Here is a 27,073-nt window from a genome sequence, read left to right as displayed (position 1 = left end):
TTGAGCACTTTCAGGATGTCCTGACTATCCTGCAATAAGTTTTTGGCTTTGGGCACTCTAATGTCCCCCAAAACTAAATCCATGAAGCTAGGTGCTTCATAGCCATAGAGTGCCATGAAAGGAGTCATCTTGATGGACATATGATAAGTGGTGTTATAACAATACTCTCCCATATGCAACCATCTGATCAAGGCTTTTTGTTGTGCAGTTACATAGTTCCTCAAATATCCTTCCACCCATTTATTCACAATCTCTGTTTGCCCATCTGTTTGTGGATGATAACTAGTGCTAGGTGTAAGATCTGTACCACACAACCTAAACAACTCTTGCCAAAAAACACTCATAAACTTACTATCCCGGTCGCTGACAATGAATCTGGGCAGCCCATGTAACCTGAATATCTCTCTAAAGAAAAGATCTGCCACTTGTGCTGCTGTGTAAGTGGATGGAATAGCAAAGAAGTGAGCAAATTTCGTCAAGCGGTCCACCACCACATAGATGCAATCCCTTCCCTGCACTCGTGGTAAACCAGTGATGAAGTCCATCGAAATACTTTCCCATTTCCTATCAGGAATGGGCAAGGGCTGTAATAAACCTGCAAGAAATGTGTGCTCTCCCTTATTCTGTTGACAAACCACACACTCCCTGACATACCTCTAAACATCATCCTTGAGCCCTTTCCATGAAAATTGCTCTCGGATCTACCTGTAGGTCTTGAAGACCCCCAGATGTCCAGCTGTGGGTGCAGCATGAAATGCCTTCAGTATCGCCTCTCTCAAATGTGATGACGGAATCAAATAAACCCTGTCCTGAACTCTGATCAATCCATCTATCACCTCATAGTGATCATCCTGTATGGTACCTGAAATCAATCCAGAAGCCCAAGCATCTCCGATATACTCTGCTATAATCCGATCTCTCCAATCTCCTGAAATCTCTGCCAGAGCACATAAGTGAGGTCTCCGAGATAAGGCATCAGCCACCACATTTTTCTTACCTTTGACAAACTCTATGTCAAAGTCATAAGCCTGCAATTTAGTCACCCATTTTTGTTGCCGGTCATTAAGATCACGCTGGCTCATGAAGTATTTAATACTGTTGTGATCAGTCTTGATCACAAAACGTCCACCTACCAAATATGATCGAAATTTGGCCAATGCATGCATTATGGCCAACATCTCCCGGTCATAGACAGAATAACTTTTCTCAACTCCCCGGAGCTTCCTACTCTCGAATGCAATGGGATGCTTCTCCTGCATCAATACTGCTCCAATCCCATCACCTGATGCATCACAATGAAGCTCAAAAGACTTCGTGAAATCCGGTAGAGCTAGAACTGGACATGAAGACATTACCTGCTTGAAATGCTCAAAACACCTCTGTGCTGCCCCTGTCCACACGAAGGCTCCTTTCCTGGTAAGATCTGTCAAGGGTGTAGCAATCTGTGAGAATCCCTTAACAAACCTCCTATAAAAACCACATAAACCAAAGAATCCCTTAAGCTTTGTAAGGTTTGTGGGAGTAGGCCACTCTACAATAGCTCTAATCTTTTCGAGATCAACCCGAACGCCATCTGCACTAATGATATGCCCAAGGTAAAGGAGCTCAATCATGCCAAACTCACATTTAGATTCCTTGGCATACAATGACTCTCTCTCTAGAATAGATAACACCTCCTCCGGATGATGTAAGTGCTCCTCCCAGGTCTTACTAAAGACCAAGATGTCATCAAAGAAGATCAAGACAAATCTCCTCAGCTGCTTCCTGAATACCTGGTTCATACAACTGTGAAATGTAGCAGGTGCATTGGTTAGACCAAATGGCATAACCATGAATTCAAAGTGGCCATAGTGACATCGGAAGGCTGTTTTCTCAATGTCCTTTGCTCTCATCCTGATCTGATGGTATCCGGATTGCAAATCAATTTTGGTGAAGAAGTATGCCCCATGCAACTCATCAATCAGCTCATCAATCCTAGGAATGGGATACCTGTTTTTAATTGTTTTCTTATTCAGTGCCCTGTAATCAATGCACATGCGCATCGTCCCATCCTTCTTCTTTACCAATACTACTGCTGAAGCAAAGGGGCTCTTACTGGGCCTGATATGCCCCATCTCCAACAAATCCTTAATCGCCTTCTCTATCTCATCCTTGTGTTTCTTAGGATGACGATAGGGAGTAATCATAACTGGTTTGGCTCCCTCCTCGAGCTTAATAACATGTTCCATCCCTCTATCAGGAGGAACCCCATGAGGAATATCGCTAAATACTTTAGCGTGTCTATCAAGTATCTTCTAGATATCTGGTGGATGACTCTTTTCTTGTGGCTCTGGTGAAGTTGGCATAATGTAGCACTCTGCCGCCCACTCTATGTCATCATGACGAAAAAGTCTCTGCATTCTCCTCAAGGACACTACTCTGCAACCTCCATCTAAAAGTCCTCTAAGTACCACAGTTCTGCCCTCATGCTGGAATCTCATCTCCAATTTCGCTAGATTGAGTGTGAACTCAACTAGTGAAGCCATCCAGGTCATGCCGAGGATGACATCAGAATCTCCCATGTCCACAACATAGAACTCATCCTCCAACTCGTAGCCATCTCCAAACCTGATGCGAAGATTAGATATCTTCCGAGTGCATAATAACTTATCACCGTTAGCCACCATGACTCTAAACCCATCATGCTCCTCTGTCTGTAACCCTCTCCTGGCTACCAACTGTGCATCTATGAAGTTATGTGTAGCCCCAGTGTCAATAAGAGATATCACTTTCTGCCCCTAGATAGTACCCCTGACCTTAAATGTGATTGCCTTTTGGGCCCCTGTCAAGCGTGCCAACGATCTATCATCCTTAGGAATGTTGCTCTCCTCTATAGTGTTACCCTCATCTGAATCGGAGTGCTGATCCTCCCCTTCTAACTCTGACTCTTCTGCTGAAAAATACTCCATTTGATTTGCCTTAGCCTTGAGAGAACATTTATGAGATAAGTCCCAAGGCTCTCTACAATGGAAGCACAGCTTCTTCTTTCGAAGTTCATTCAAGGTTTCATTGTCTAGTCCTTTTGATCCTTCTTTGGGTTTGCTATACTCTTTTTGAAACGGTTTTTTGTCTTTGTCCTTGCGGTAGGAAGAATCTGTTGAATGGTTTTTTCCTTTGTATACTGAAGGGGCTAAATCTCATGCCTTTTTAGTTGCTTCAGCTAAGGTGAGTGGATCATGTCCCTTCACCCAACCTCGTAATGGATCAGCAAGACCATCACAAAATAACACCACCAATCTCCTAAAAGAGATATCAGTAACAAGTACAGACAAGCGCTGAAACTCGGCAATGTAAGCATCCACAAAACCTGACTGTTTTAACTGTGCTAACTCCTTGAAATGTAACTCGGGATCCTTAGTGTCAAATCTCTCAATCAATGTTTCGGTGAATTCCTCATAGGATGTAATATGATTATGCCCCAAAGTCACCATGCCATGATGCCACCATTCATGTGCAACGCCATCCAAGTGCATAGCCGCATACTTGATAGCCTCCTCCTCAGGCATAGGATTTAGCTGCAAGTATGTATCTACCTTCTGCACCCAAGCTCGTGCAGTCATCTTCCCTGAAGCATCATAATAAGGTAAAGAAAGTTTTCCAACTTTCTTCCTCAGCTCAAAGTTTTGATTCCTCCTTCCTGTGTCTCAAAGCTTTACGCATGTGTCTCATCCTCAAGTCCATATAATCTCTAAGAGAAATATCCGCCTGAAACTCCGGTCCACTAGCCTCCCAGTCCCTCCTGAACTGATCCTGTAACTTGGTAATCTGCTGTTCGTTTACTGGTTGAACCGGATCTCTGGGTGGGAAAGTGGGTAGAAGAGGTCTCGAGCTCGCAGTCCGCGCTGGGCGTGCAACGTGTTTATAGTTATCAGCCTCATTCCCATTGTTGCCATGTCCATTATTACCATTAATGTTATTCTCAAGACCATTGTTGTTGCCTTGGCCTCCATGGTTATTGTTTCCCTCATTGTTATTGTTTCTGTTGTTGGCATCACCTGGATTAATATTGACACCCATCTGTCTAGCCATGAGCTGCAACATCATGTCCATTCGCATATTCTGCTCCTGCTGCATACGCTGCCCCTGCTCTAATGTATCCAGTAATTGTCTGAACATTACATCCCCCTGATCTGGACCGACATTCCCGCCTCCGCCTAATCCTGTATTCCTGTCATCTCGATCACCCATATTGTTGCCCGGATCAAAGAATATCTCCTCTGTGTCTGTATGGTTGGATTCAATGTCCCCCTGCACAAATGTACTAGACTGTTTGCTTTGCAAGTCTGAAATCCTATTTTGTCTTGCTCTGGTATCGCGGAAATTATAAGGCCCCTGTCGCATGCTCAATGCTTAGCTTGTGTTTTTTTCTTATTTCTGATTTTAGTGTTTTGACATTTCGTCAAACACTTTTTCGTCTATCCGCCTGTTCCAAATTCCCTATAAGACCTCCACAGGATGGCAGGACTTATAGCTCTGATACCACTGAAATGGGCACCCCTGAATGCCCCAAAAACTAAACCAAATTGCTGAAAGGAATTATGTCAAACAGTTTGCATTCAACCTCTTATTTCTCCGTTTAATGTTTTAAACCCCTTATAACTCCAGAAATCAAACGTTTATTTGTTTGTTGTGTTTTGTGCATGGAATTGGTATCATACAACATAAACAAGAAAGAAACTACAATAATATGCAAAGTGGAAATGAACTACAGCCAAATAAATGTTATTTTCAGAATTCATAAAACCAAATACATGGCAGATTTATCAACTCACTAATTACTTCAGCATCATTGACATAATACTCCAGCCCATGCTTTCGAACTTGTTGCGACAGTACTTTGTCCTTCAATCAGTCCACTACCTTCGTAATATCGTTCCCTCAAAGCAGCATAAGCGTCGGACAAGTAGTGAAGAAGATATGAGCGAAATACCAAATCCGCCTATAGCCGAAAATGTAACTAAACTGCCTGATAATGAAGCCGATAACAAAGAATTCCAAAGGCCAAACCCCAAGGGAATGACGTCTAGAATGTTACAAGAGAGGATAAACGTCCTCAAATGCCAAGAACGGAGCTGCAACTCACACACCAATTTCTTCTCATATTCAACCTGTCTAATGAAGCCACAAATGCTTCCTTTTATTCTATTTCCAAAGGTCCGCTCAACTCATATGGGCAATGTGGGATAAAAGATGTGTAATATATAAAACATATATTAAAACACCCCTTATGTCTCCCTTGGGTACACATCACCAAAAAATAAATATTAAAGTAACACTTTAATATTTTACAATTAAATTAGACATTACTTTAATAAAACTTCAGGCATTAAAATGTATTAGCAATCGGACTCTGAATAATGCGAGTGATAGCTCATCGGAAAGCTCTCACCGAAGAGTATCGAATCCAATCACCAAAATTGACCTGCACTGTGTCCTACCGACTTACTAAAATAGTAAGTACGCCTGAAACTGAGTAAATCAACTTCGTTTTGGCCCAAACTGGAAATGACTAGGTCAAAACACTCCAGGATCCCATTAAACCCTTCGTTAGCCCTCGGGACCATGTAGAACAAGGCTAACGCGCACACACTTGGTGAACTACTAAAATGGGGACATTACAAAATGCAACTTCTTTTGGTCTTTTCGAATGCATATATAAGAAATTCTACATGTAAAATGTGCACCTACAGCCAATTGTCATTTTCACAAACACTTAACATGCAAGCTAAATACTTATCATTATGAGCATTACAACAACATGAGGCATGCAACTTATAACTCCATCAAATGAATGCAATCCCAAGTACATGACAATGTAGATATGCCAAGACTCTTGGCTTACAAGGATGACGCCAAACTAATTCTGATTTTATTTTATTTTTTCCACTTACAACAGCAAATTATATGCCTAAGATGACAATGCTAATTACTAATAGTTGCAAGAGGAACCTGAATAGTGATGCCCAATGAAGGAGATGAAGAATTACGATTGAAACCAACCAAAAATACTGTAGCACGAGCACTGTAGCGTGGGTACTGTAGCGCGACACTGTTCACAGCACTATTCATGGCATCAGCAATTTCAAATCTGTTTAAGCGCTAAATCCCTTCCAATTTGCAGCCCTTCGGAGGATATTTCACCAGCTCAGTTATGCCGTCCAATGGGAGTTTCCGTTCCCAAAGACCAAATAGACAATATGCAGAAACCTTTGGCTCCACCAGAACTCATCAAATGCAGTTGATAATAATCGGATGCTGAGAAGAGAACCTCTCATGTTCATTTATACTTTCCTTGTGCAAGCTCCCTTACTTTTCCCCAATGTGGGATAAAAGAAATTCTCATATTTGCACCTTAATATAAAAGTGACTTTATTATTATAAGTTATTTTATAACTTTATAATAATATAAGAATATTTAAATAATAAGTCACTTAAACTTTAATATCCATGCCAAGGTGACCCTCTATCCAATCCTACTAGCCTACGACAGTCTTTGATAGGCTAATCACAAGCTACAATGATGTCTCTAGCTAGAAGGGGACATCACATTGCATGAAAGCTGATGAGGCATATTAATGTCTCAAATTTTGATATAGTTTTTTTATAGTTTGAACTTACTCTTTGAGCCTTGTAAAAAACATTTCCGACACATTTGTTTTAAATATTTTGCGAACTTATGCAGGATACGGCTAGAACTTATTAAACCAATGGCTAGTGGCTATGACATACTTTGCTTAATATTATACATAGAATGCAATATTTCATATAAATATTTTTAAGCTATGTTTTAATATTTGAATAAGAGTAGGAATGTTGTCGTGCATATGTGTTCCAGATGTTTCTAACTTTCAGAAAATGGAGAAGTGGAGCAAAGAGTGGTGATTACCATATTTAAGGAAGAAGATGATGAAGATTGGTCATGCCAAAGGAAGCGCAGATCAGTTCCTATGGATAAGCCGCATTGTTCTAGAAAAACCAGGAAGACCCGACTTGCTATATTACCTGCGAGCTGTTATTTTGTTGCTTAATCAATGTTCTATGTCATGGTTGACGTTAAGCCTTTTTTTCTAGCGACGTTTGTTCACAGCGTTTATGTCATGTTTTTAATAAGTATCCAATCCTCTATATAATGGATTCGAGAATCATCTTGGTAAAAGAGGAGAAAAAGTAATGAAAAATAAACAGTGCTAGTTTAAGATTCGGAAGTTACTCTTTTCTATTCTTCATGAATTATTCAATGATGTAAGCAAAGAAGGATTTTAATGATTTTGGAATACCTGTTGTGTTCTTAGTTAGTTGAAGCCAACCAAGGGGGCCCACTTGGGAGGTGGAATAGATTTAGATAGAGTAGATTCATTCCTTGCAATTTCCTGTTTTAAAATAGATTTACTATATTAGTCCTACAGCATTGTTACTGTGAAAGTTCTTACAGCACTTGTGGAAAATGATCATGGTGGATGTTTGACTTGTTAACTAGTTTAAAATTCCTTTTCCGAAGTTTTCTACAGTTATCTGTTGTTAGTCCAAGAGTGTTTATTGTTATATATCAGTAGTATAGATTCCTTTTATGCATTTTATCTTCTTGCAACATAAGTGTTAAGACTCTTAAAGGAACTTAGTGCACATAGCATGCTGACCCATTTCAAGTCCTAAGTCCCTGGGTTGACATTCAAGTGTATTTCATGATGGAATAGATAGTTTTCAAAATGGACACAATATCCTTGAGAGGAATAATGGTGTGATTATCTTTATCTATTATGGAACCATACAAAAGCTATAGGATTTCCTTTATGTTCTCTTATCATTTATGAATGCTCTATGATTTCCTTTTGTTTTCACAAGGTAACTATGAAGGACGAAAGGCTGAACCAAGATTCATTTATTAGAGCAATTTGAAATATCAAAACATGGATGGCATGCAAATAGTCCATCATTACACCAACAAAATGGTTGCTACACAATCAAGCTTGAGGACTTCATGTGAGAAGGACGTTCAAATAAGATTATCAAAGAGCAAATCCAAGGAAAGGTCAAGATGGAGCTCAAGAAAGCGAAAAACAAGGAGAAGAAATAAAAAAATAATTCACAAGAGAAAAAACTCGTCATCAACTTGAATTTCCTCGGAGATCCAAGTTCATTTCAAAGGATCCAATAACATGAAATATTTCGCCACTTCAAGAAGATCAAGATCAAGGCATCTAAAGAGAAATCAAGTTCCCAAGTACTAGCTAGTTCCAATAATGGCAGTGAGAAAATTTACAAGAACAAATATGAACGAAATTTGACAACATGAAGCGATTTGGGAATATGCCTTCCCAAGTGAAGATTTGATAAAAGTATCAAGAGATGTTTTCTCATCACTAGAAAGATCAAGTTTATGAGATAAGGATGTTGAGGAGGCATCCACTTGTGTTCTAACAATCAGAAAATTCTAGTTACACCTGTTCAAGTACATTTAATCATATTATTCCAAGTGTACAATTTTCTCATTGGCTTTCAAATGCATTGTAATTTTCTTATTAGCCCACAAAGTAGCACCTTCGTGTAGTTATATAGTAGTGTAGCAGCCAAAATTAGGATTTGTAATGGTCTAATCTTGGCCCTTGATCCTGAATTGATCTTGGCTATTCATTGTAATTCAAAATTTATAAAAGGCTAAGCCCTTCTCATTCATGAGTTAGATTTTAGATTCATCAAAGAGGATATTAGCTAGATGGTATAGAAGGAGACTTATGAAATTGTTAGCATAATACTATCAAAGTAATTGTTGATTCATTGTTGGTCTTCATGGTGGATTATTTATGTTGCTTCGAGGTATTGCATGGTTTCTTCAATGCCTCATTTAAGATTTTATTTTGTGTTAGGTAGAAGTAGATGAATAGAAAATATTGTTATATGGTGATTAGTTATGGAGCTGGTATCCATAACTTTTGGTAATTGTTGATTGTGAGTAACACTACAAGGTTAGTCTAGGCCTAAATTGCATGTGTTTAACTTCCATGTGAGATGTTCATTTAGATTGCACATTCACGGAGTATTTGGATGAATGTCAAGAATGTGAAAATCATTCCTACATCCATAGAAGATAGCACCCTCCTATGCCTAGTTGACAGGGTGAGTTAAGGACTGGTTAGAAGCTCAACCCATCATCAATATTGTCTTACATTCATAGAAGTAGATTAAATTTATAAACCCTTTCCCTTTTGCAATTTGTTTAGTTGGAAGTGATTGGAAGAAGATAAAGTCAAGTATTCAATTTGGTGTTTCATCTCGAAATACTAAGTATTCAATTTTGTAAGTTGCAGTGGAACAAAACTCGCATCAACATTACCTATTATCTAATACCGCTTTACAAAATAAAATATTTGAAAGCGATTAAAAACAACGGCCAAGATACAATCTCCATTACATATGCAGAAGCATTGCTATCAATTTATATTAAAGAATTAGAAATATATAAACATATAGTAATATACATATTGTTTGTGATTATATAATTATATATATACACTCATAAACCATTGTAATCTACTCGAAGATAGCATATTTATAGTCTATCTCTTAGTCTCTTGCTATTGCCCCTATGTAATGTCCCCCGTCTTTTCGACCCTCAATGGAGTTCTTAGATTTTCGTTCTCCAAAGGCTAAGTGGAGAAATAAGGAGAAATAAATTAAATTAAAGTCAATAAATAAATAAATTAAAGGGTGACTTTATATTTAATTAATTTTCTAGAAGCGCAACTAATTATTGTATTGGAAAGGGGGAAGCTTCTAGAGAGTGCAATTAAATAATATTTTATTTCCTTCTAGAAGGGTGAAGGAAAAGAATAAATAGAGGCGAGAGCTTCATTATTAGGCATCCAATTATTGTCAATTGCATTTGATATGAACTTGGGAGAAGAAACTAAGGGTTTCTGATTTCAATTAGCCATTGGAGAGCATCAATTCTTCAATGTTGCAACCATTTGAGGTGGTTAAATATCCACTGAATTTGGCATTCAGGAGAGCTACATTCTGGAGTTCTATTTGTGCTTAAAGTTAAAGAATAACCGAAGGGTTTGAAGAATATTGAAGGACTACCGAGTGCAGACCTGAACATTCATCTTTGGCAGCCATTAGTAATCTTTTTTTTCCCTTGCTGCAATAGTTCACCTGAACAATGTCGCGCTATAATATTTATGCTTAATTTCAATTGCAACTTTCACCTCCATTCTTGGGCATCACTATTATCAAGTTCCTCTTGCAACTATTGGTTGTTAGCATTATAAGTTGTAAGTGATAACTGAAAATCAGATTTGGCATTGTTGTAGTCATTACTATAAGCCCATTTGTCTTGGCAAATTCATTGCAACATTGTACATGGATATGAATTCAATATAGGAAATATATGTTGCATACCAACTGTTTGACGAAATGTCCATCTAATTGCCTATATGATCAGCATAATAGTTGTATGTCAATTGTTTGTCAAAATGTCAATTGGCTGTAGGTATGCATTCCATATCTAGTTTCCATTTATATACATTGAAAATACCAAAAAGAACTGCACTTGCGTATTAGTTCATTGTAAGAAGAATTGTAATATCATTTGCGAACATTCTAAATTTCTTAGCATCATTCAAACAATCTGAAACACAAAAAATCAGAAAAGAGAAAGGCACAAGTGTTTGACAATATTCCTTGAGCTAAAATCAATTAGTTTGGGCAAGAGATATTACATTGGTATTAGAGCGGTTTCCTGCCATCCTGTGGGGTAGGAAAATATTAATTATTGTCAGATTTGTTGTTGCATTTGGAGTAATCAGCACTCTAGCATTTTCTAACCATGAACAAACATAGGAGGACTGGCAATTCTAGAAGTTGGTGGAGTAATGAGGAAGTTAGCGCCAAGATGAATGCTTTGCAGGAGAGTATAGAGAAACTTAAGCTTCATCAACAGAGATTGACAACAAGCTTGTCGGATCCAGAGACAATTGAAAGGGCAACGAGGTATATAATTTTCACCTTTAGAAGGCCGACATCAAGGTTGCAGGGCAGGAAGCTTGACTTTTTCCTGACAGGAGTCCCTAATACAGATGTACCTATATTTAATACGGTACCTGCTAGTCCTAACTGCAATGTTGACGATGGATTTATTTCACAGGGACATGTGGGAGGATAGCGACACGAAGCTTTAGCAAGTTGAGGCTCCCAAAGCTATTGCTGCAATTAATGTAGAGGCAATTGATCCAGTTGTTACCACTCATACTTTTGGCTCTCTCGAGGACAAGATTATTATTGGAGATTTGTATGTGAGATCTCATGGTGTTGCTATAGTGCAGGAGGTAGTTGCTTGCTCAGGTGGGACCGACGCACATATAGAGTCACCCAACTATGATGTTGGTGATGTGGGTGTTTCAATGGAGCCAATAGATGTGGGTTTATGCTCTAGTATTAATGATTCGCAGCCCGGTGTTGAGTCATGTGTGCAAAGTCAGGAGTCCACAATTGAGGCTTTGTCAAGAGATATCGATGCAGATAGTATGGACACATCTGATGATCCATTTGATGATGTTATGAGATGTATGGAGTATGACACCCCTTGTTAGATGTTGGGTGATGAATCTGAGGATGTTTTGGATGAGTCTCAGGATCGATGTTTACAGGATCTTACTATTGAGGTACAAGCTAAGACATGCAAGGAGATTGATACTACGAGGGTTTCCATTTCTTCGGATAAGAAGTTGTTTGAGGTACATAGTAGGTGTATCTTGGATGCAGAGTGGTGCAGGGACGATAGCACACATATGAGTGATCTTGTGGTGGACAATTCTGATTCAATTTCCTATCAAAGTGCAGTTAGTGAGATACAGAGCTTGCATAGGAGTCATGGGTTACAAAGGCATCATGTGACTTATCAGTTGAAGGTGAGTGATAGTGGCATTTCTTCATCTCTTGATCATTATGATGCTATTCATCAAATGCTAGCTACATCTAGTTGGGGTGCTCCTACATCAAATGAGCATGATGATAGTACTCTTTCCATAGCAGAGGTTCATGCACTTCGAGAAGCTATTAGGATCTTGAAGCATAGTTAATCTCAGTTAGTTGCTGACAAGGATTACCTTCTAGAGTGGGATAGTACCTGCTATGAGATGATGTTAGGGAAAGAGGAGGAGGTGGTTGAGCTCACCCAGGAGCTTGAGGGGACTGTAGACTCTCTTCAGTATACTCAATTGGCTCTTCAAGAGTTACAGTCACAGTTGGATGAGGTTACCATGGAGTTAGAGCAGTACAGTCGACATCAGCCCCAAACCCTATTTAGTTACATATTGTGGTTGGTGGTGAGTTTGCTTCTACGGTTGAGGATGAGGGATGTAATAATGTAGCGAACACATTCGTCCAGGATATGAGTGTAGTATGTACGAAGGAGGTGAGACCATCAGTGGAGACAGGCTCTCATGGTGATTTGCTTACTTCTACTAGAAGTGAATCTATTTCTTCTTTTCATACGGCTGGTAGCATTGGACAATTGGTATTGTCACATTTTCAGAGGGATCAGTCGTGGATTGCGAGGAAGCAGATTGATGCTTCCACATATAATTTCTATTGTACTAAGTCATTCATGGAGTATTTGTTTGAGAGCTTGGATTTGTGAGAGGTTTCATACAGTATATCTAAGGGTACTCTCATTCAGGGCTCTTGTGCTATATGATGATTGGTGAGGAAGATTGTAGAGACCTTGGCTACAATGCTTCCTAATAGGGATTCTGTGGTTGGGTTTGCTGAGAGGGTTGCCCAAGATCCTACCCGACCAATAGTTTGAAGTCAGAGATTGGAGCCATCTTCTGATTCCCAGTTTGATGATGATGAGCCCATGACAGAGATTGGGAGTTTTTATCGGCATTACACTGTGAGGAGTGCTCATCACTTTTCTTTCAACCCACAAGTAGAGGGCTTGGTTGTCAGCATTATGGATGGTGATAGAAGGTTTGGAATTCATTATACTCGCAGAGGGCGTACTTCTCCGCCAAGGTATGGAGATTCTGAGATACAAGGTATTGGGAAACAATTGGATGTGCTAGTGAATGAGATGAATCAAAATCACAAATGGTTGACCCAACTAATTTCGAATCCGAGATTTGAGCAGAGCATGATATCGCTTTTTCAAAGAGCGAAATGTGATGATATAGTTGCGACTTCAGATTTGCAGGACATTTCTTATGAAACACTACATGAGTTGGGCACAATTGAGGTGGACCGTGATGAGAATTCATGTCAGGTTAAGTCAGACGATGCAATTGTTGGCATGAGTTCCCTAGATCATGCATTTGATGGCAATGCAGCAATAGTGGGAGTAGGAGCATGCGAAAATACTGTCATATCAGCAGCCACTTTTGTGTCGATTGAACCATCCAACGAGGAGTTTAGCAATATGCATGCGATTGTAGATGTGTGCTTTGATAATAGGACACTTGTTATTGATGATGAGATGAGTGATATGGTGACAGAGTCATGTTATACTATCGATCAACAAAGTGTTGATGTTCACTTCATGGACAGTACCATGTTCGACATGGATGCAACATTATCTTATGACAATTTGATGTTTGAGGTTGATGTTGATCACTCACCTGAGTGGAGTTGGGCTCAATTTTCACCATCTATAAAGATTCAGTTTTGTGTTGTGGAAGTTGGTAATGTTCCTATATCCACAAATTTTGATGTGGCTACACCTATTGTTGATACAATTGGCGTGAGTGCATACGGTTCTCCTATAGCTACATCTCTACAAGGGATTGTTGATCAGGATTCCAGTCCAGTATATATTATATGGGTGGGGACCAGGATAAAGATATTTCTTGTGAGGTTTTTTTATGGTGATATTCTAACTCCTACATCATTAGCACAAGTTTTGAGTGCTATATTGTAGGTTATGTTGTTAGTCCGGATGATGTTAGTGGTATGTAGTTGGTTTAATGTTAACAGGGGTGTCACATACTACTTCATTTGGGATCCAGGTGAAGGTTGGAGTTCATTGTGTTGCTGGATTGCTTAAGGACAAGCAATTTCAAGGAGGGCGGACTGTAATGTCCCTCATCTTTTAGACCCTCAATGGAGTTCTTAGCTTTTTGCTCTCTGAAGGCTAAGTGGAGAAATAAGGAGAAATAAATTCAATTCAATTCAATAAATAAATAAATCTAAAGGTGACTTTACATTTAATTAATTTAATTTTCCAAAAGCACAACTAATTATTGTATTGGAAAGGGGGAAACTTCTAGAGAGTGCAATTAAATAATATTTCATTTCCTTCTAGAAGGGTGAAGGAAAAGAACAAATAGAGGCGAAAGCTTCATTATTAGACATCCAATTATTGTCAATTGCATTTGATATGAACTTGGCAAAAGAAACTAAGGGTTTCTAATTTCAGTTAGCCATTGGAGAGCATCAATTTTTCAGTGTTGCAACCATTTGAGGTGGTGAAATATCCACTAAATTTGGCATTCAGGAGAGCTTCATTCTGAGGTTCTATTTGTGCTTAAAGTTAAGGAATAACCGAAGGGTTTGAAGAATATTGAAGGACTATCAAGTGCAAACCTGAAGATTCATCTTTGGCAGCCATTAGTAATCGTTTTTCCCTTGCTGCTACAATACACGTGAATAGTGTTGCGCTACAGTATTTATGCTTGATTTCGATTGCAACTTTCATCTCCATTCTTGGGCATCACTATTATCAAGTTCCTCTTGCAACTATTAGTAGTTAGTATTATTAACTTAGGCATATAATTTTGTTGTTGTAATTGATAACTCAGAATCAGATTTGGCATTGTTGTAGTCATTATTATAAGCTCATTGTCTTGGCAAATTCATAGCAACATTGTACATGGAAATGAATTCAACAAAGGAGATATATGTTGCATGTCATTTGTTTGACAAAATGTCCATCTAATAACGTATATGATCAGCATAATAGTTGTATGCCAATTGTTTGTCAAAATGTTAGTTGGCTGTAGGTATGCATTCCATATCTAGTTTCCATGTATATGCATTGAAAATACCAAAAAGAACTGCACTTGCATATTAGTTCATTGTAAGAGGTATTGTAATATCATTTGCGAACATTCTAAATTTCTTAGCATCATTCGAACAATCTGAAACACAAAAAATCAGAAACGAGAAAGGCAGCATACAAGTGTTTAAGAATATTCCTTAGCTAAAATCAGTGAGTTTGGGCAAGGGATATTACACCCTATTGAGGCCAAATATGACGTAAGGAATGGCTGGAGTAATTCCTCATAAGGTGGTTGAGATCCCAAGAGAAGCTAAGGCATGTATTTCTGAAAACCCTGAAGGTACAATTCTAAGATGGGTATGAATATGTGTTTTGGAAACCTTGAGGGAATCTATTTGTAGATTGGTATCCGAGCACCCTATGACAAGATGAAATTTGTGCTGTGGACTCATCCAAAACCCCTCTCGTAGAGGTTAAGGTATGTGTTTCTGAATACCCTGAGGGCATAGTTCCAAGATTGGTATGAATATGTGTCAACCTAGAGGGAATTCACTTGTAAATTGGTATCCAAGCACTCTATGACAAGATACACTTTGGGCTGTGGATTTGTCCAAAACTCCAAGGGTTTATTTCTATTTTTCATTCATTCTCAAAAGATAGAATTGATTGTTATCAAAAAGCAGTTTTGGACCACTGGCAAATGCACATTCCATGCCCTAGACTAGTTGCAGAAAGCCAGTAGTGAGGAGATTCTAGCCCTCTCAAGCCCTAGATGGTTGACCACCAAAAATGTCTCACCCATCCTTTGAGCTTTCTTAGCCCAAATGCTTACTCCATTTAACAACATTCTGAAGGTGGAGGAAACCAAAACCTCACTTTCAAATATGGATACAAGGGTCTCGATTCCCCTCTCCCCTAGGATCAACATACCTGACACTCTGAAGATTAACCTTGAGAGATTCGCTAGAATATTTTGTCATTAATGTCAAAATCAGTAATGTATACCAATACAAATCACACCATCTGAATTGCTCTCTCTTATATCAGATAATATTAGACAACCTTGTGTGCAGCTTGACAAGAAATGATTTTGAATGATGCAGAAAATATTGAATATAATCTTCATTTATTTGAAAGACTAAAATCAACTGTGAACCTGTGCTGCAATTTGATTTAATGTATTTAATCAGTATGTAAGCATCTGTTGTCAGTTCCATGCTCTTTATGTTCAGCAATGGCATGTTTCAGAGGGAGATGAGCTGGATATCTTAGATAGAAGACGGACAAATATCTGACTACATCTTCATAATTTTTGCACCTGTTGTCTGTATCTGAGATAAGCAATGAAAGGAAGAACAAATATCTGACTACGTTCTTCATTATTTTTGCACCTGTTATTTGTATCTGACACAGGCAATGCACTGAAGAACTAACTTTTAAGATCACAGAATATAAGTTCTACGGTTGACCCTATCAAAAATGTTTTGGTTCAATGATGTTAGGTATACAGGTGGTATCTATGTTCAAGTGCTATTACAAAAAAATGCATTGTTATTAACACCGGAGAGCTCAAATGGGTTGTGCGATTGTAACTTTTTAAGAATTTGAATTGGTTTTGGAAGTTAAGTATAGTTTGAAGAAATGTTTACAAACTGAATATTACTGAAGGCCTTTTAGTTCTCATCAGTCTTTATAGAAACTGTTTTGTAACCTTATTCAACTAAATTAATAAACTGAAAAGACTTTATTTAAAGAAGTCAAAGATAGAGAGATGTGTAAGAATGAATGTGTATTGTTGATAAATTCAGGCTGAAGGCATCATCAATAAAACTATATTTAGAATACTTTGAGAGAGAGATTGTGTGAACATAGACCTGTCATACAAATCTGGTAAAACAAATACAGGGTGCAGATTGAGAAGGGAGAAGAGGTCCCATTTTTTACATTATTTGAGCAACGTAAGAGGGGTTGCCAAGCAGACTATAAAGTGATGAAAGAATATTGAGAAGGGAGTAGTCAACAGTAAGAGACACACCTTGACCTGCATTTGTTTTTGTAACCTTTATTATATAAGTCGATATAACAGTGGCAGTGGGCGATTTCATCTTGCGGAATACTATAGAAGTTTACAGTATTCTATTAAGAGAGGTGTTATTTGCAGGTCTGCTTTGTTACAAAGGGCAGTATTCTGCAAAATGTTTGAAGATTGTTGATTGTAAAAACTTGTTCAAAAAGTTCTACTATTGTGAAGTGTGGTAATTGTAATAACCCGAGTTGGCTCATACCCAAACTGAAGTAGTCTTTATGCCAAATACGTAATCATTTGCAACACATTTGTTTTGGAGATGCAATGCTTGGATTTCTTTTAAAATACTAAACATATACTTCACCACAATTTTGTTGCCAAATAATTAGACACAGGAAATTGCAAATCATTGCTTGTTTGCTTTTGAGATGTATAAATAGATAACTGATATTGCAATATCAAAAACTAATTACAACAGATAATCATCTTTAACTTCTACTTCCTAATTTGATTGTTTGCACATTTAATAATGGTAGACTGAAATTGCATGGTATCAATTTGCCTAGCACAAATATAAATACGAATTGGGACAGAACCTGTAAGTAATTACTGGCGAGTGTTTGCAGCAGCGTCCCACTCACGTTTACTTATCCCATAGTGCAATTCGTTCCAAGGCACATGACAGTGCTTTCCTACCTTTCAACACCCACTATCTTTCCTTCCCAAATGCAAATCGCAGCCACTAAACAGATCAGAAAATGACCTGCAATTTCTATGCCACATAGGCAATATGAATGGCACCCAACAGCAGCTTCAGCTTGCCCAATTTCAAAGCAAAATACACAGCCCGATAGGTGTTCTGGTAACACCAAATGCTGGGGTCAAATGCCACAGAAAAGTCCACCCAGCTAGATGAATTGCAGCAACAGATGTACCAATAACATTCCAGATTGCTCAACGCTGATGGCACAGGAAATACAGATTTCCAGTAAATGCATGCCGCAACACAATTAAAACTGGTCGCTCAAAGCTCAGACAAATCCAATGCCAATAGCAGGAGGTAAAGGCATTTACATGAAGCCACCTCAGATATTATCATGTGGTCTCAGATATTGTAATGTGGTGTTGTCATGACATCCACCGTGAACCATATCAAAGAATAAGGTTTTCACCTCAAGCTTATCTCTCATAGAGAAGAATGTATAATGAGGGATTGCACTTGGAACTTCTTTTTCACGAAGAAACACCAACCTTTTGACCTCCTTGTCAAGGTTACTTCTAATAAAGTGTCAAAAAATCCCTTTGAATGTGATATCCAGTTTTGAGCTCCTCATTCAAAGTTGTCTCTAATTAAGTATTAGAAGTCAAACTCCCTCATATCCTCTATTTGCTCCCTCTCATTGTCCAAGGTTGCCTCTAATGAATTGTCATGCTCGCTCTTGATATAGAAGGATACTCGTAATCTCAATCATCAAAGATAATCACTTCAAGAGCTTCACTCTATCTAGCATGATAATCAGATGACTAATGAGTTATAAGATTGAGTTCAGTACAATATTTGGTAGCATGTGCACAAGTTCCAACCTTCTAATCTTGCAAGAACTACCTCAGAGACAAAGGAAAAGATCAAGGTAAGTGGCTTTTTATAGTACGTATAGAAATATAATTAAGAGAGGGAATACAGTGTGTAGATAAATGTAATACACAAAGATAAGAAATACTTATCTGCACATGAATGGAACATCTCCCCTCTAAAGATGGTTGAAGTGGGAATGGAACATTGTTTATAATCCCCCCCGCCCCCCCATAATGTGAATTTCCCACTCTTATATTGTCGAACGATTTTGCATCATATTCAAGTATGGCAAACTTTTTTCTGTTCTTCTTTGCAAAGAATCGTCCTTTGGGATCAAGGAAAAGAAATGAGCATAATAAAGCAAATGACTCTTATATTACATATATGGATATAGTTAAGAGATTGACTACAATATGCAAATAAAATTAGTATTCAAGAGGTAATAACCAACAATACTTATCCCAAGATGCTCATTAACATCCTTGCAATCTGCTTCTTTCTTATTTGAGTATTATTCTTCTTCCAAGCTATAGTCCAGTCCTTTGTTCCAATAAAGGTTCAAACATGCATTGAGATTATCAATAGTAGCAAAACATGTCTGTCAATTTTTCTAAATCCATCCATGGTATGCCACTATATGTTTTCCAATATACATACTCACATTCGCTCCCAAGCATATTCACTCCAACACAATTGGAGGCACTTGCAGATATGACTGGTTGGAAAACAAACTTAGAGACATAGATGGTGTAATGTGACCACAAGAGTCAAATACGATCAACTTTGACTCGGTCAATCTACAGGATTCAACTAAAACAATCTGTTCACCAATGTAACTCTAGCTCTATTTATAGGATTCAACCTAGACAGCCTTTGTTCACCCACACATTATCATCATCTAATTTCTTCTGCTAGTGCTAGCAATGGTAATGTTGTTTCAAGAAACAAACAGTGCATATTTGTAGATAATTTTAACTAGGCTTTGATACCATGTTAAGATTGAGGATTGTTGCAAATGTAATAACACTGCTTGTATATTATGTGTGTTCCAAATGCAGCAATCTCTCTTGCATTTATATTTGGGAATGAAGCAAAGAGAGAGAGAGACATGTCCCATTTGTCCCTTCATGGGACATGTCTATTCATTATGGTAAAATTAAGAGCCCACAAATTGTGCACTCTTCTAAAGTATGTCCTATGAGGAGCTTAACCCTGTTAGGAATTTACAAAGACACTATTAGGCCCAATTAAGGGATTACAGCTAGCCCTGTTAGGAGTAATCTTGATAGATGACTTAGAACACTACTTTAAGTGCCATCTTGTTAAGGGATTTACAATATCGGACCTGCTAGAATCCACCTTGTTAAGAGATTTCGTTGCTACAATAAGTAGGGAACAACAGAGAGAATGATATGTAGAATAGGCACTACCTCTACTTGATCAGATCCGCCAAAGCTCAAACACTCTTCACAACATACTCAATTCTACCTTGGCTTAGTCACAACTTGCACTCTTCAACCACACTTGTCCAACCACAATCAACAACAATCAAAAACTATTCTACTTCAACCAGTATATATTGAACTTTTAAGTCCACCACCTTAATCAAGCCCTAAATTTGAAATAAATATGAATTTTAAATATCCCACTCATCCAATGCACTAGAAGACAAATTTCAAAATAAGAAACACATTTCCAAGACCGCGCCAACCAATATAGTGATTTACATAGAATTTTATGTCAAGAGGTCAAACATGTTTTGACCAAACACACACTTCCTCTAGAATCTTTTCCATGCGCTATCATCGAACAATGTGATGCCAAATCATCACCTATGATAATGAAGACACATCACCAGATTGTAACTGACTCAACTAAATCCATCGCAACCTCAACACAAATCACCAATCACCAATTTATTAACTGGATTGCTCAAGAACACAAAACACTCCAATCTATTTAATAGCTCTGTCTCTGGTCGTCAATCACCTATCCTTCACATCAATCACACTAACAGGTTGTGATCCTAACCATATCATTAGCGTAGTGTTGTTTACTTTCTCCTGTGATCGCTCCACTTAACTCATTGTAGATTTGACAAAGCAATCAAATCACTTATCACTTGTCACTGCTTGTTAGCAATTGCACTATAAACATTCATCCAATCATAACTTTCTCATAAGATCACTTCAACAATAACAGTCATACCATAGGCCTTCAGAGACATCCCCAATTTGCTTGTAAGGATTGTTACCACTAAAACTCACCGTAACACCTTGTTCATCATGTTTATGCTTGGCAACATGCTAGGAACATTAGGTCAATAGTTAACATCAATGAGAAAACAATAACCAATCAGCATGCAATCAAATATGTGTCCAGACAACACCAAACATCACCTACCATCACAACATTAGTTCTGCTAATAATCTCACCCTTTGGCATTGATGGAAGCACTCTCTATGCTCTTTTCCTTTCTGCCAAAGTGATACTTTGTGTACAAACCTACTCAACATCAAACAGCACTTTTGTCTTTCACCAGTTCTGCAATTACTCCCCATTTCACTAAAGTTCTCTCCTCTATACTTCATCATACACATTATCCCCCTCTATTTATCAATGCAATTCTCCTCCTTTGACAACAATGCCAAAGGTGCCAAACATACCTGATATCTGCACTGTTGAACCTGACTAACTAGAATATGTTACAACTCCCCCTAAGGAGTAGCCCTCGAACATCAAATTTCAAACACGAAGATACTCAAAAACACATTCGAATTGATGTAACTATATCTTCTTCTAGTTTAATTCAGGTAGGGGAATGACCCCTAAGCTACCTCTTAGATACTCAAATGTATCCTTAGGCAATGGCTTTGTGAATATATCTGCTACATGCTCCTTGGCACATAATCCAACCTCATTTCCTTTTCCTAAACCTGCTCTCTAAGAACATGGTATTTGATAGCTATATGCTACCTCTTAGATACTCAAATGTATCCTTAGGCAATGGCTTTGTGAATATATTTGCTACATGCTCCTTAGTTGGGACATACTCCAACCTCACTTCCTTTTCCTGAACATACTCTCTAAGAAAATGGCATTTGGTGGCTATATGCCTGGTCTTAGAGTGCATCACCTGATTCTTTGAAATGTTAATGGCATTTGTATTGTCACAATAGATAACCACTAGTTCAAGTACCTTCTGCTGAATTCCTTCCAGAATCTGCTTGATCTAAACTACCTATGTGCAATTAATTGCAGTAGCAACATACTCAACTTCAGCTATTAATTGACACACACAATTCTGCTTCTTGCTTGTCTAGGATACAAGCCTATCACCAAAAAAGAATGCAACACCACTTGTGCTCTTCTGATCATCAACCTTACCTACCCAATCAGCATCAATAAACACATTCAAAGTGAATTCACCTTTATGTACATACCAGAGATAATTATCTTTAGTCCCCTTGGGATATGCGAAAATTCTCTTTACTACAACTCGGTGAGATTCCTTAGGATTAGAAGAGAATCTAGACACTAATCCAACTGCCTATGCTATATCCGATCTGTTGTATACCACATATTGTAGTTTACTGATCATGGACCTGTATAATCCCTCATCCACCTCTTTAAAACCATCTTGCTTTGATAGTTTGCAACCGATTACCATAGGGGTACCAATCGGTCTTGAGTCCTCTAACCCAAAAATCTTTAAGATCTCTCACACATACTTAGTCTAGCTTATGTAGATAACGTCTTTGAGTTGGGATACTTGTAATCCAATGAGGAACTTGACCTCTCCAATTATAGATGCCTCAAACTCCTCTTTATCTCATCTACAAATGCAATGCTCAACTCATCTGTTCCTCCAAAAATGACATCATCTACAAATATTTATGTAATCAATAGCCTATCATCTTTCTCAGTCATCAGATACACAATACTATTATCACTTGTTCTAATGAAACCAATCTCGATCAAATATGAAAGCAGCCTTTCCTTTCATATCAAGCCCTTGGTGCCTGCTTCAATCTATACAAAGTTTTTTGTAATTTACACACCATGTTCTTACCTTCTAAGTTAGCAAATCATTCAGCTTGTTCAATTTATACCTCTTCTTACACCATTAAGAAATGCTGACTTAATATCCATTTGATATACCTTGAATCCTTTATAAGCAGCATATGCAAGTAATATCTTTACTCCTCCAAGTCTGGCCACAGGTGCAAATGTTTTTCTCTAGTCCGGGCCTTCCCCTTGTGCATATTCTTTGCGCACCAATCTTGCCTTGTTTCATTCACCAATCTCATTCATCTTATTTCTGAGAATCCACGTGGTACAGATCACATTCTTATCCACCAGTCTGGGCACTAATGTCCAGATCTTGTTCTTTTCATTATATTCCAACTCTTCTTCCATAGCTTTCATGCAGTCTTCATCTTTCAATGCATCTTTCATTGTTTTTGGTAGAGATGGTTTCAGGTTATATAATCAAGAGATCCACTAATGCAGTGAGTTCGGTGTTTCTTGAGCGAGCGAGGATTGATGAAGATGCTTCATCAAAGTATATAGAAGAGTAGGGTTCAAAACCCTTGCAATCTTCTACTCTTCTTCAAATTAATGTTGTAAGGGAATGTTGGCATATTTCATTAATTAGATTAGCATTAGGTTAAAATAAATATAATAAATAATTAAAGTTGTTAGTTTTCTTGGGAGTTATTCCTGTGAATAAGTTAGTTTGCATGGGAAACATATGGCTTTATAAGCCAATGCAAATAAACGTAAAATATATCCAATTGCATCCCGATTCAATCATTTCAACAACTATGGCTTTGTTCTGTATTTGATCTGCAATTAATCTAGTGCATGATCCTTCTTCAATTCATACAAGTTTTCTTTCATCATTTGCATGTTATGTTTGAAATTCTACTTATTGTAGTTGTTGTATATTAACAGCACTTGCTTACATTTACTTCCTTCAGTATTAATAAAACAATTAGATTTCAATCAAGGTGTTCAAAAATTTAAAAAGAATAAAATGGATGAAAGATATAAAACTAAATGCTATATAAAAGTCCTCAAAAACCTTTCATTTTCTTGTAGGAGATACAGAACTTCAATAATGTATTTTGATATTCTTCAAATTGGTTTAAGAACAACTGTTAACATACAATTGTGTGGAAATTTCTTTTTCAGATATTCCTGAAGCTGCATCTTGCCATAATTGTGTATTTGATATTAATGGATTACGAAAATAAAGCATGCCCACCAAAGTTGAAAGAGATATTTGAGATGTAAAATCATCTTCTTGAATGGACTTTTAGCTGCACAGAGTGCTCAGTGTCGGAAAAGAAAATTTTCACTTACAGTCTCTCCATCTGTTACTTTAACAGACCCACTAGCTTGTCTTCCAATTACACCTGTCTCCACAAGTATCTGCAATTTAAGTGCACACTACAGATATTCAAACTCTCACCTTACAGAGAGAAAAAAATGAGATTAAAGGATACTGAAAAATGTTCCTAACAAAAATTAATTTCAAAAAAGATTTCTATTGTGGACATATAGTGCCCTACATTACAAAGTTTTACCTTTTACCAAGCATTTCATGGTCATAAATTAGCATAATATAACACATTGTACTACTAAATAATAATGAAGAATATAAAACATCAAAATAGTGCAAATGTGGAACAAAACTGAATCTAGGATTAAAATCGTCATTTTGAAGTATACTGAGATATCTAGGGAAATTCTCCAAATATTTCTAATATTTCTAAGAAGAATCTCTAAGCTTAAATGCAACATGCTTTGCAAGTTGGAAAGTTAGTATTTTCTCATAAAAAAAAGAAAAGAAAATGTCGGGACCATTTAAAGTTTTGAAGCAGTCTACAATAGAAGACTACAATATAGAGCCCCCCAAGAAAATTGATATTTCACTGATTATCAACAGGGCAGATTTGCACACTTCCTATAAGGATCAATCAAGCATGACAGTGCAGAAAGATTTAGATTTGGGAGAAGAATGAGATGCGATAGACATGGTGACAGATTACCAATGGTTAAGAAGACAAAAGGTGAATGTCTAATAGAAAGGAAGAAGGAAGCAAACAGGGAAACACAGGGGATCAAGAACAAGCATGGAATCTCAATTCCAAGGTTTTCAAAATGTTCACAAGCCTCAAGCTCATGGGACATCTTTCACTTAACCAACATGTCTGATGCAGAAGCATTTGGGTCACCCACAAGCCTACTCACACAAAACAATAATTGTTCCAATTTTGGCTTTTTCTTTATTTATTGCGTGGACTTTTAGGTTCATGTAGTCAACATTCAATCTCTACGTTATGTTTGACGATATTGCTTATACCACAATGTATGAATTGTCTGTATTAAGTTGACTCATTCTCCAGCAGTTATTAGCATCGGCTAGTTGGCAATTGTGTTCTTCTTGGCAACGAATGGTTCCTTTAAATATGTTGTGTAATATCAAGGAAAGTAGTGTGATGTAAACGGATCAATTGTAATCTTCGGCTGACCATCTCTAGCCTTCTTCTCTACATTAATTTCACGACTGAATAAAGACATTTTACCCCTCTAGCCGGTATACAGTGCCGTCTTTATTGTTGCTTCATATATTTAATTTATCAAATATAGAAATAAACATTTGGTGCCGTTGCCTCGAAAGAAATCTAGACAAAATTGTGTGTCATGCCCAATCCCAATACAGCAAGAAGAGACCACAAGGCGATCAATACCAAGATCTTTAAGGATTGTACAACAAGGAGAACAAAGAAGAAGATTAAGAGAAACATTTGATGAAAATCTGGTCGCACGGTTTCCGAATCAGGGCCCTTTCCAAGAACGAAGTAAAAGCCGAAGCGTCAACCAAAGTCATAGTCAGGAAGAAAGAAAAAGCTTTACTGAAAAACTCTCAAAGGGAGATTGGAGAGAACTTTTCAAAAACTAACGAATGCCAAATAAAACATACCAAAACCTATCTATTATATTTCACGTCTTGCCACATTGAGTATCTTATTTGAACCGCATAAGTTTCTGAATAAGATTCAATAGTAGAAGATCCCACCTGAAGAAAGACATGAAAATATCCCAAGCTTACTATCGCAACCATTATTATGTACAACATTCATGTTAAGTCCAGACTAATGTTCAATGGTCACATACACTGTTCGGTATAACGGACACTTTTCAAAACCTTACTCGTCCATTCTTGTCCCTAATCTCATCATATAGCCCTACTACATGCTATCCCATATTGACTCACAAGAAACAAAAAGGATGTGACAATTTTGTGAAAACTTTTACACAACAAAAGCAGCACAAAATGGGTAACCAACAATTTTGTCAAAAACTCTCACACAACAAATTAGAACATATAACATCACAATTTCGTATGGAAACCCAACAAAACAAAAGAAATTAAAATTACTTTAAAAAAAAAGCGCCAAAGAATAGGCGATTACATGTCTATCTCCCACAGGAATGCTAACTGAAACAGGTTGAAGAAATGGTTGCTCTGCCTTATTATCAGCCCCTTCCACGGTGTTCGCATTGACAGTGTTTAGCAGAATCTTTGAACTTCTTTTAGCTGCTGAGGCATCGCTATCTGTTGCGACCTTGCCTTCATCCTTGCACACAATTGGGTGAACGTTGCTTCGAAATCTGGAAATGAGGCGCCAGTTAGTTGAAGAAGTTGAAGAGAGTTGGCGACGGCGAGGATGGGGAGGGAGAAAAGGCTGGGAAATACACCTCAATGATGAGGCTCCCAGCATCATCTTGGATATTCACAGGACTCTACCAGACCTGTGAAACGATATGCAGACTAGAAGAGCTCAAGAGTTCAGATGTTTTGAAAGGTTTATCCACTCCCGCTGTCGCAAATAATTCTAGATAAGCTTTTTTAACAAAATGATATATGTATAAATTTAGCAACTGTTGTTTTCTTATTTGATTGTGAGCTCCTTGTGCGGATTTTTACTCACTTCAACAGGTTTCAGCCTAAAATGTGGAATGCGCTATGTCGTTGGGTTTTATCTATTTAAGAACCCGTCATTGTTAGGTAACGCTTGGAATTTGATGGTGCATGTATGAAAATTTTATGACGGTTTGTTCATTTAAATAAATAAAAATTATGAATTATTGAAAAAAAAATTAGTTGAAAATTTATATAATTAATGTCATTTGATTTCTACCATCTATTAGAAATACAAAAAAAAATTCTCAAATTTGATTGTGTCTTAATTTTTAGCATCAACGTTTTGGATCACTGTGAAATATTGATGCTAAAAATTTAGACACAATTAAATTCCAAAAAAAAAATCTTGAATTTATATAATTACTTTTTTAAAATATATTTTATTAATTTTATGAATCGTATATATTATTTATTTATGTTTAAAAATAAATAATTTAATTATTG

General features: G+C 37.4%; 1 protein-coding gene across 1 annotated transcript in view; it reads right to left on the bottom strand.

Annotated features, from left to right (window-relative positions):
• Positions 1-26,711, bottom strand: part of LOC149569630 (putative polyribonucleotide nucleotidyltransferase 1, chloroplastic) — a 316,486-nt gene extending 289,775 nt beyond the window's left edge. Inside the window, exons 1-2 of the mRNA XM_089822341.1 lie at positions 26,118-26,711; positions 24,001-24,069 (exon numbers count right to left, since the gene is read on the bottom strand). Coding sequence (XP_089678467.1) covers positions 24,001-24,069; positions 26,118-26,429 — 381 coding nt within the window. The 5' untranslated portion in view covers positions 26,430-26,711. The remainder of the gene's footprint in view (positions 1-24,000; positions 24,070-26,117) is intronic.
• Between the last annotated feature and the right edge of the window lie 362 nt (positions 26,712-27,073).

This window comes from Cupressus sempervirens, chromosome 3 (genome assembly GCF_028749045.1).
Source record: "Cupressus sempervirens isolate cs-2001-9-10 chromosome 3, ASM2874904v1, whole genome shotgun sequence".
NCBI classification, from domain to species: Eukaryota; Viridiplantae; Streptophyta; class Pinopsida; order Cupressales; family Cupressaceae; genus Cupressus; species Cupressus sempervirens.
The sequence above is the reverse complement of the archived record's forward strand: the minus strand, read 5'-3'. Positions and strand labels throughout refer to the sequence as shown.